Source organism: Hippichthys cyanospilos, chromosome 13 (assembly GCF_059441005.1).
Source record: "Hippichthys cyanospilos isolate Australia breed blue-spotted pipefish chromosome 13, RoL_Hcya_1.0, whole genome shotgun sequence".
NCBI lineage: Eukaryota > Metazoa > Chordata > Actinopteri > Syngnathiformes > Syngnathidae > Hippichthys > Hippichthys cyanospilos.
The window spans coordinates 2,938,340-2,949,150 of NC_142381.1; the positions used below are offsets into that span (position 1 = coordinate 2,938,340).

General features: G+C 41.7%; 2 protein-coding genes across 4 annotated transcripts; one reads left to right on the top strand and one right to left on the bottom strand.

Annotated features, from left to right (window-relative positions):
* The first annotated feature begins 1,505 nt into the window (after positions 1-1,505).
* On the top strand, positions 1,506-5,151 carry pcgf1 (polycomb group ring finger 1). 3 transcript variants are annotated; one of them, XM_088430952.1, is made up of 9 exons: positions 1,506-1,617; positions 2,169-2,274; positions 3,382-3,534; positions 3,643-3,714; positions 4,239-4,344; positions 4,420-4,462; positions 4,615-4,701; positions 4,773-4,853; positions 4,943-5,151. In XM_088430952.1, the coding sequence occupies exons 1-9, from the start codon at positions 1,531-1,533 to the stop codon at positions 4,991-4,993; spliced, it is 786 nt and encodes a 261-aa protein (XP_088287078.1). In that variant the 5' UTR covers positions 1,506-1,530; the 3' UTR covers positions 4,994-5,151. The 3 variants fall into 3 exon arrangements, with proteins under 3 accessions (XP_088287078.1, XP_088287079.1, XP_088287080.1); XM_088430953.1 differs by having other exon boundaries at positions 4,618-4,701; XM_088430954.1 differs by having other exon boundaries at positions 2,172-2,274.
* A 2,485-nt stretch (positions 5,152-7,636) lies between these two features.
* On the bottom strand, positions 7,637-10,228 carry lbx2 (ladybird homeobox 2). Its single transcript, XM_088430950.1, has 2 exons — positions 9,498-10,228; positions 7,637-8,514 (listed from the first exon to the last, which is right to left on the bottom strand). The coding sequence occupies exons 1-2, from the start codon at positions 9,859-9,861 to the stop codon at positions 8,030-8,032; spliced, it is 849 nt and encodes a 282-aa protein (XP_088287076.1). The 5' UTR covers positions 9,862-10,228; the 3' UTR covers positions 7,637-8,029.
* Between the last annotated feature and the right edge of the window lie 583 nt (positions 10,229-10,811).

Sequence of the window (10,811 nt, forward strand, 5' to 3'; positions counted from 1 at the left end):
ACTTGGAAGAAAAGTCTCATTTTCACTTTAAATGTTTGTTTAACTACAATATGTCTATTTTGTTCCTCTCTGCCCACCCTCCGCCATCGCGGAGCCACCATTTTTTTCCAAACCAAAAATCGTAATTTTCCTCACTCCATCTACAACCTGGATTAATTTGAACTTGTTTTGATTGAGTTTCAAAACCACAAATTTAATACGGTTTTCGGAGGACTTAAAAGAAATTACACGGCCCCTGATAGAAAATAAAAGGCCCACCGGCCTAAATTTGTTGTATGCTGCGTTGAGGCCTCGTTGCCAGTTTGACTTGTCGAGAGAACACTTGAAGGCGCGGCGTTATCACATTTTCCCCTTTGATACGAACATAGCTGGAATAGCAGCAGTACCTACATCACTGCTCACATAAATCTAATCTGGGCCCAGGCCAAATATATCTACTCTGCCACAGCGCAGACCAGAGCAACAGATCATCAACATTTTTCTGTTTTTTAACATGCAGATTTCTATGTAAATATTAGTTTAAAATTCGGTTGAATGTGTCCGATTGCCGCGCACAAAATGACTCACTGGATTTATATTCAGCGCTGTAGTGAACTTCAAGAGAGCTGCAAAAAATTATGGGGTTATGGCGCCCTCTAGTGTTCAGATAGTATAAATCAGGCAAGCCAAAGTGAAAGTGCATTTGACACGAGGCCAAAATAATGTGTCATTAAAGTGCTTAGTTCCTCGTAAATGCTCGGATTGATTTGGCAGGCTCTCTGAAAACTTTTTAGATAAAAGATCGAAGACGTAGGAGGTTAAAGACACTTTGTAGTTAGGATAAAAATCAATTCTGCAAAACCACGAATGTATCATTTATTTTCTGATTAAGAAATGGTGGAACTGAAGATTTTCAAACTTTAGATTTCGAAGAACTTTAAGTATCTTCAGCCAACATTTATCTCGTGTCATTTTGACTTTTCACTCATTTTAAACAAGGTTTGTTCAGATTTTTGGGGGTTTTACAAAAAAAAATAACATTGTAAATAGAGCATAACTGCAAATGGCGATGCAGTAGGTTTGATAATGTATTTACAATTATTTACAACGATTGCATATTAAATGTATTTTTACATTATTTATTAATACGTTGAACAGTCATATATATCACTACTAATATGGCTACATTGCAGATTTACGCTTATTGCCCATTGCCAGTCAACTGAATATTGCTGAAAGTGTCTCATAACAGATATTTGGGGAGAAATGACATTTAAGTGCTTTATAATAAAACTAACCTCGTCATTTAATATTTAAAAAGTCCTCATTGCCAGCTGCTGAATGGGCCGACCAAATGAAGCGATTTAACCTCTTATTGTCCATTCCCAGTCAACTTTCGGCGAAATGAACTCATTCCATATATTTTCGTGCTAATCACATTTGAACTTTTGAATAAATCTCTAAAAAGTTCCCGTCGCCTCTCCCTTTACTTAGGGGGGCCCGCAAAAGGGCCACTTCCGGCTTACCCGGAAGTCAGCGTAATTCCCAAAGATGGCGGAGCAAGGTCCGATGGCCATAGCGATGCGGCTACGAAACCAGCTGCAGACCGTCTACAAGCTGGACCCGCTACGGAACGAGGTGAGCGGGGACGCGCTTCGCCGGCGCGAACGCTCGGCGCTTTCCGGGCGCTTTCCGAAGCGGACCCTCGCTGGTTCCTTGTCGCGGAGCTGATGGGGAGAGCGGAGAAGGCGGCTGGGGGGGAAGCGAGGAGATGCTCGGCGCGAGCGAGCGCGTCGCGGGGCGCCCGCGAGTCAAACGACCCCGGCATTGTGCAAAGCGAGGCTGCGCGGGCTCGGTTCTTGTCGGCTCGGCAGAATGTAAACACTTGCGCGGAATTCGCGCGTGCTAGCCGAGCGCGCGCGCTCGCTCGCTCGCTCGCGTGGCTAGCCAAGCTGCAAAAGTGCAAAATGTTGCACCGCAACTTGCTCCGATGCCATTTTCCTCATTTTCACGCTTGAGTTGCGCGAGGTCGTAAAAGTCATTCGCCCCGCCCCCACCTTCTAGGGAGAGGTCAAAGTTCACGCCCATTGGCCACGAAAACATCTCGAAACGTGCGCGATACAGCCGATTGCCATCGATGTGTCACCTTTTGATGACGTAACGATTAATTGGACGCCCCGTGCCGCCAGGAGGAGGTGAAGATAAAGATCAAGGACCTGAACGAACACATCGTGTGCTACCTTTGTGCCGGCTACTTCATCGACGCCACCACCATCACCGAGTGTCTGCACACGTGTGAGTCCCCCCCAACCCCCCCAAAAAACAAAAACAAAACACATACATTTGAATAATTACTCAGAAAAACTTTTGTGACAAACATAGAATACAGGGATAACATTTTAGGGCTCGACAACAACTATAAGAAAACGTAAATAAAGAGTTGAAAAAGCCGAAGTTTAGTCGGAGTTAATCGGAAGAAACTCAAATGTCGCGATAATTTAGTGTCACGTAAGCTGTCATTTTTCTATTTTGAGAGGGTAAACAAACAACTGCAGGTTGCAAAAGTGTGCACGCCCTCTTGCAACTACCACAGCCGAATTTTATTTGAAGTTAATCGTGGAGACATTTTAGTTTCTTTTGATTGTTTTGATGAACTCATTCACTCCCAATGACGTAATTTTACTTTTTTCCAGGCATTCAATACCATCCTTTTTTTTTTCTTCTCGAGTGTCTAAAAACACTGAAACAGTGAAGGTGACACAACGCGAACTTTATATAAAAAAAATACATAAATAAAAAATAAGCAAGTGTGGTTGCAAAAGTGTGCACCCCCCCTTACAAATATTTAGAATGAATCATTCATTCAAACTCAGGTTAAGAGGAATCAGCATGCATCATTTAAAGTGGCTCTGATAAGTTTTTTTTCTCATCGAATGATTTATCTTGTTACCGCTTTTTTTATCTTTAAAAAAAGGCATTTAAACTTTATTTTTTTTATTGTGACACCAATATTTTATTAAAAATGAATATCGGCTCCAAATGTTGTTTATCGGCCTCCTTGGCTACTAATCAGTATTTCCCTTGAAAAAATGTACAAAAAAATCTGTGTATTTTACAAATATCGTTTAGTATTTTTTTGATTTTGCTACAGAGTCAACAAATCTGGAAATTATTTTGTTTTGTTGTTCAAATTGGCAATATTTGTTGAGTAACACAAAGATTCCACTAGAGGGCGCCAAAGTAATACATTTATTCCTTTGGCCTGAGCAGCAAAACTGAAAACAAGACGCGCACTCCGCCAAAAATCCGCACATTCAAATGGAATTCAATCCAAAATTCCTAAAGCGATCCCTTCGGTTGAAATGAATGAAAGAATGACTCCTTCCTCCGACTCCTTTGCAGTCTGTAAGAGTTGTATCGTCAAGTACCTTCAGACCAGCAAGTACTGTCCCATGTGCAACATCAAAATCCACGAGACTCAACCGCTGCTCAACCTCAAGCTGGACCGCGTCATGCAGGATATTGTCTACAAGCTGGTGCCCGGTCTACAAGAAAGTACGCGGGGCGGGGGGGGGGGGGGGGGGGGGGGGGCTCGTCTCATTTCCCCTTTCTAAACGTTTAAAAAAAAAAATAAAACATCTTATTTTGCTTGTGTTTGAACAGGCGAAGACAAAAGAATAAAAGAGTTCTACCAGTCGCGAGGCTTGGAGAGAGTTATTCAGCCGGCAGGAGATGGTGAGGATCATAATGTATTTACGCTAGCTTGCTCCTGTATTTTGCCTTTTACATATATATATATATATATATATATAACATTTTATTTCAAAAAGAAGCTTTAATAAAAATAGTTATGTGGCGGGAATCAATCTTACTCAAATTGTATGAATATTTAAAAAATACATGAATGCAAAAACAGGAGCGGTATGGCTCACTTTTTTTTTCGTTTCATCTTTTTTGTTAAATTGCCAAAATAAAACGATTTTTACTTGATATTCATTTGTTTTCAGGTAGCATCTGTGTATTTTGTAGAGAAACATTAATACGTAATCGATGATCAAATCAATTAATTACACATTTGTCAAAATAGTCGAGTTTTGAGAAAAAAAGTCTAATTTGAGGGGGGAACAAAACATTAGCATACTTGCAGTATTAGTATCAGTACTAGCAAAATGTTTTCTGCCAATTTTTTTCCCCACAAACGCAATTGCCAATGGATGAATTTCACGATGATAATCACGAATGTTGTTGTTTTTTTCCAGATTGTGTATCAGACGGGTCAGGTTTACCGTACACCAGCTTCGACCACTCCAAGGCCCACTTTTACAGATACGACGAGCAGGTGTCCTTGTGTTTAGAACGGCTAAGGTGAGAGCAAAAATGGACTGTCGATTATTCTGCTAAAATATTTAGCAATTGCCTTTTTTTTTTGCATCCTTGCAGTTCGTCACTAGTGGGGAAAGATAAGACGAAACTTACCTTGCAGGTCAGTCGCCCACACGTGCACAACACAACTTTAGGAATAGATGCAGTACTGCGTATCAAAAGTCTACACACCCTTGTCAAAATGTCCGGTTTTTGTGATGTAAACACCAAATTCTGGCAGTAATGTAAAAATTCCCACGCGCGTGCACGCAGCAGAAGTTTGTACGATGTTCTGTGCGGGCGGAGGTGCGGCATCTACGCAAAGTGCTTTGCCATCGACTCAACGTGGAAAAACATCAGGTAGGGGGCGCTAGCTCACTTCCTGTTTGCTATTTTCAAATTCCTGACAACCACTACTGCGCTTGTTGCAGGTCCAGATGTTGTTTAATAACGAGTTTTTGCCCGATCACATGACCATGAAGCGCTTATGGTTATCGCACTGGTTCGGAAAGGTGACGTCAAGCATCTATTTTTTATTTCTATGTATATATGAAGTCAATTATGATACGTATTGATGAAAGTGTTGTTTTTGTGTTATCAGGCGCAGCCGCTAGTGCTTCACTACACCATCAAGGACAAACGTAGCAGATAGGACTCGTAGGACTTTGGCCTTCCTTTTTTGTTTTCCTTCACCAACACAGCTGTACATATTTTGTACAATACATAATTCTATTTTAATAGTGTTTGTGTACATGAACTTATTTTCCCTCCTTTTTGTATTTTTGAAAATAAATTGAAAAATGTCAAAGCAGCAAAGGCTTTCTCCGCTCATTCGGTGAAAAAATAAAATTAAATGTATTTGTGGTTATTAAAAATGGCATCATAAAAGGGGTTAACGCTTAAGAGTAAAAATGTGCTGACGGTTCGGCAGCAGTACCGCCGTTTGTCCACCAGATGGTGCCCGCGCACCGTTTACATCCCGAGCATTCGTTCTGTCACGTGATCATATTCCGCTCACATTACCGCTTATTGATAGCCCAAATGTTCTTGATGGATCGTCAGGATCGCCGTGGCACAATATGCTTCTTACATTTAATTTATACACGCATAAAAGTGTCAAACGGTCGTAAATAAACACTCTGTTTATGTGTCTTGTCTTACCCGGTGGAGCAAAATTAAATGTTGAGCTTCCTAATCGCCGGACGATGACAGGCGGCTCGCTCTCTTCCTCGTCTCGCGTCAAATGATCTACGGCAACAAACACAAGATAGAAACATTTCCAAATATTCCATCTAAAGGAAAATAGAGCATTATTACGTGGATTGTGCAGGTGTGACCGATAAAAATACCGAACATCGTTTTTCTTTTAAATTACTAATAGAAAATGCATTAGTTCCATTTCGAAGCTACTAGTAAACATTGCATTCATTCCACCTTGAAACTATTAGCAATAGAACAACTTTAAAATGCAAATAACAACATGCGTGATCATAATATGAACGCATGCGCGAAATGCACATGTACACAAACAATCGCATTTATACAATGTAAACACACACACAAAAGCAAAGAACGCGCATAACACACGAACATTACACACAAAAACAAAATGTATCTTGTCATACACGCATTCCAATTTTCCTAATATTCGCATGCATGACAATAACTTAAAAAATAATATTTAAAATATAATACCGCCAGGGATTCAGTTTAAATTGAATTAAAATGGAAGCACTTGTAGCACTTGTTTGCATCCACTTGACTTATACCCCCCCCCCCCCCCCCCCCACACACACACGCACACACACTTTTTTTTCCTCGTAGTGAGCCAGGCCTAATAAAATGGGGGTGGCCACTTGACCTTTGAACCCGTGTGCTCACAGCCCATTACCTCCTTTTTGAGTGAGGCTGGCGTGCACATGCATTTTTTTCCGAGTTCTTTTTTTTTCATATTTGTTTTTCCACGGAAAATAAAAAGCATAGTCATATTTGTCAAGTGTTTCGGAAGTTGTTTTGAGTTTGTCTGTAAAAAATGTTTTTTGATGATTTTTTCTCTTTTAATATTTAAAAAAAAAACACGCGACGCATGTTCAATTTTCTACTTTCTTGGGACATTGCATAGTTTTCTTTTTTTTATCAAGGAAAGAAATACACGTTTTGCATGTATTTTTGAAAATGGACATGGACAAAAATAAATGAGCTTAAAAAAAATATAACCGAGTGCATCCCCGCATTAAACGAGCAAAATTTGCGGAGTTTGCTTTTTCGATTTTGTCTATTGGAAGTTGTCGGCCCAAATGGCGTGCGTGTTGACCTGACGCGGGCCCATTTGCTATTCGCGGCTTGGATCGAGGCCAGATGCGTGGCTGGGCGGCGATCAATCAAGCGCCGCTCCCCGGCGGAAGGATGCTCGCAAGCGTGCGAGCATATGGCGCAGGGGCGGCACCGAGCTGCGAGATGCTTGTGTCAAAAGGGGCAAAAAAGGAGGAGGAAAGATCATTATGACGTCACGCCGCATTCACGCTCCAACGAGGTCCATTATCAGCAGGTTTTTTTTTTTTTTTTTTTTAGGGGGGGAAACCAGGCGGCTGTTTAACATGCTTTGGGTTAGACAACACGGACATTTTGTTAACTATATGATTGATTTTTATTTCGCCTCCACTCGCCTTTAAAATATTAAATTTAAAAATTCATATATATATATATATATATATATTTTTTTTTTTTAACTAGAAAATAATTTGTAATTGTGCGAATAATAACTAATAAAAACAATAATAATAGTTAAGTACAGTTGTATGAGCGGTCAACAGTGACGAAATCCTCTGTGGAGGGACTTTTTTTTTTTACATGTAATCATAAATATATTTGACTCAGAATATTTTACTCAAGCTCAGTGAAATACTGATAACAATGACTTTTTACTATAAAATGAACGTTCATGCAGTAACGTAATAGCAAGAATGTATAATCTAACCCTTCACACAATGCAGGTATTTAATTTTTAAAACAGTATAAATTGAAAATAGACTGCATTTTATCAGTTAAAAAAAATGTGTGTGTATGCGTGTGTGTGTGTGTGTGTGTGTGTTTTGGGGCCTTGCAATCCAACAGATTAAAACGAATTTGTTTTGAAAAATATCATGCTGTCAATCTTGAAGTAGAAACTGTTTTTATGATTGTTTAAAGGTTGAATTAAAAAAAAACGATTTTTATTTTTGTTACAAAAAAATCATTTTACTCAAAGGGCTAATCAATCCTCGAAAGTCTTGTTGAAATATCATATCGCCTTTATTTACATAGATGCTGATTAAATACATTAAAATTCTCATGTTGAACTTTTTATATATATTTATATATTTACTGGATATGTACAGAGACAGGGCGGAAACGCGTCAAATGCTGCTCATCGTCTTGTTAATGACCATTTAATTGCTCCTGTCAATCATCCAAACCGGCGTCAAAACGGGGGAGAAAAAAAATCATCTTAAAGAGGGCGGTGAGCTTTTAAAACGTTTATTAAAAGTTCTCCCGGAAGTCTTTACAAGTCCCATAATAAATTAAATTGAAGAAAAGAAGAAGAAAAACACTCCCTTTTTTGTCAGTATCCGTGCAAAAGTTTGTGAATTCAAAAGGAAAAAAAAGAGAAAAAAAAAAGGAAAAAGCCTTTAAATGTCTGGCTGGGCCGTCAATCGTCCACTTCGATCTCCTCGTCGTCCTCGGAGAACTCGTCGGTGGTCTGGCCGCGGGACGAGGAGGGCGACTGGGGGAAGATCCGATGCTGCGAGGAGGGGGGCGGCGATGCCCCGGGGGAGCCGCCTTGTTCGGCTTCCTGGGCCGCCCGGCCCCCGCCCGGGGCCTCGTCCGAGTTGTCCATGGCCACCAATTTGTGGAGCGTCTGCGGCGTGATCTTCTTCAGCGACTCCACGTCGGCCTTCATCTCCTCCAGGTCGCGCTTGAGCTTGGCGCGCCGGTTCTGGAACCAGGTGATGACCTGCGCGTTGGACAGGCCCAGCTGGCCCGCGATCTGGTCCCGGTCGGCGGGGGACAGGTACTTCTGGTAGAGGAAGCGCTTCTCCAGCTCGTAGATTTGGTGGTTGGTGAAGGCCGTGCGGGACTTTCGTCGCTTTTTCGACGCTTGTCGCTGGCCGAAGGCGCTCAGGTGCTCCCGACCTGCCGGCAGAACCGCACGCGGGTTCAAAAAGGTGCTCAGGTACAAAAACCAACCGGATATGATATTTTCTGGGGACAATATTTCCAACTTAAGAAGAACATGTTGATTGATTATTAATTTGATTATTTCCCTTTGTGTGTTAATATTCAAAATTATATTATAGATTATTATGTCAGAACTGTCAATACGGTCATTCTAAGGCCTATCAAATTGCGTACAGAAATGATCAGATCAAAAAAAAATAATTGACCGAATTTTGTGGCAATTGAAAAATACTAATCAATCTTAAATTTGGACTATAGTGTCGTATTTATGTGAAAGTCACGCCCCTTAATGCGCAATCAGGCACACAATGATATTCTATCATTAACCACGTAGTTCTAGTTCAAACAATGCACATTTTTTCAACAATTAAGATTAATATAAACATCCAATCTGTGACTAAACATTTTAGATCAATTCATGACAAACGTATATCGTTTTGCCACCAAAAATATCTGCCTGTACAATATTAATCACCTTGCATGCCTCCAATGCACAATTAACATGCACAATCTGACCACAATTACCAATATTTAACATGCATAAAAATCCTATATTAGTCTCTCACATGCACGACTTGATATCGATGATGGTAAACCACGAGTTTGGAAATATAAACACTTTAAGGCTCAACGCGTAATTGCGCACTTTAACATACTTGTACCACACATTACATTTCTATAATTATTTTTCATGACACATTGAGCGTCTATAGTGCCATGAATACATCTATCTATCTATCTATCTATCTATCTATCTATCTACCTACCTACCTACCTACCTACCTACCTACCTACCTACCTATCTATCTATCTATCTATCTATCTATCTATCTATCTATCTATCTATCTATCTATCTATCTATCTATCTATCTATCTATCCATCTATCCATCTATCTATCTATCATGTATTTTTTGCGCATTTCTAAAGTTGCGTTACCTTCGGCCGCCTGTATGACGTTGACCTCGAGTCCTTTGAAGGTCTTGCTGGCCAACTCCTCCAGGGCGCAAAGCGGCGACGACGGCGCGCTGATGCCGTTCCTCGCGGCGCCGGCGGCCGCCACCTTCTCCAGGAGCCGCGGCCTGCTCGGACAGTGTCCGCCGGACGCGACGGACGCGACGACGACGGCCGCGGCGGATTTCTTGAGCGAGGGCTTGCTGAGGATGTCCTCGATGCTAAACGGCGTCAGCGGCTTGTTGGAGTTGGCCGGCGGCGGCAGCTGGTCCAGGGGGGCCCGCCTCCTGTCCTCGCCGGCCGACTGCAACACGGAGCCCGCTTTCATGTCTTTACTCGAGGAGGTCATCGAGGGAAATTCGAGAAGTCAACAACGAGCAAAAAGTTGGCGACGGTTCATTCGCCGAGCGTCCACAAGTGGGGGAGTCGGTGCTAAAAGTGCGTCCGCGTTGGAGCTCGCATGCTCCGGCTGCGCCCCCCCACCCCCGCCCCCGTCAAAAGTGCAACTCCAGCCCGCAGAGCTCCATGCAAAATGCTCGCCAAGTAGCGGCGGACTTGCACTTTGGGAGGAGAGAGGAGAAGAAAAAAAAAAAAAAAACAACAACGAGGAGGCGTAGTCGAAAGTGTCCCGAAGCAGGAGGAGGAAGCAGAAGGTGACTGCTAACGAGTTGCCGTTGATTGGCCCGGGCTCAATTAGAGCCGGGCGACACCACTTCGCTGACCCTACATCTCCTCCGCCGCAAAAGCCGCAAGTCTTAAAGGGCCGCGACGCCCCCACCCGAAAGAAAAAAAGAAAAAAAAAAAAAAAACGCCATCCGGGTCCGGAGGACGCAGGACTGGGTTCTCCTCCCGGGGAGGGAGGAGTCTGCTCCTCCTGCTCCCGATGATGACGAGCTTCCAAAAACGCATTCTTGTACACAAAGCGAGAATCCGCAAACAAAAAACAAGATAGGACAAAACGGGATTGCGTAATTATACGCGAAGTGGACTGAGAGGGTGTATTAGGAGTTTAACTTAAAAAAAAAAAAAAAAAAACACGAAAAAAATGACAAACAAGTCAAATGTTTTGCACTCAAAAATACAACACAAATGCAGAAAAAAAACATTAAAAAGCAAGGGTGGGTGTGGTCAATTAAAGGTGACATTTGAAACTGTATTTATCGGTTTACCGACAAAAATAGGCGCGTGGGAATTTATTTTATCACAATAAAAATTACTTGGATCCAGACATATATTTGTTAAGTAAGGTATATATTTTTTCTCATTGAATATGAAAAAAGACGTACAACTTTCTGCAGA

Excerpts from the sequence above, each read along its gene's own strand:
- pcgf1 (XM_088430952.1), top strand. The coding sequence starts at position 1,531 with ATGGCGGAGCAAGGTCCGATGGCCATAGCGATGCGGCTACGAAACCAG. Across the intron at positions 1,618-2,168 it reads TGGACCCGCTACGGAACGAG|GAGGAGGTGAAGATAAAGAT; the intron begins GTGAGCGGGGAC and ends CCGTGCCGCCAG. Across the intron at positions 3,535-3,642 it reads GGTGCCCGGTCTACAAGAAA|GCGAAGACAAAAGAATAAAA; the intron begins GTACGCGGGGCG and ends GTGTTTGAACAG.
- lbx2 (XM_088430950.1), bottom strand. The coding sequence starts at position 9,861 with ATGACCTCCTCGAGTAAAGACATGAAAGCGGGCTCCGTGTTGCAGTCG. Across the intron at positions 8,515-9,497 it reads CGTCATACAGGCGGCCGAAG|GTCGGGAGCACCTGAGCGCC; the intron begins GTAACGCAACTT and ends TTCTGCCGGCAG.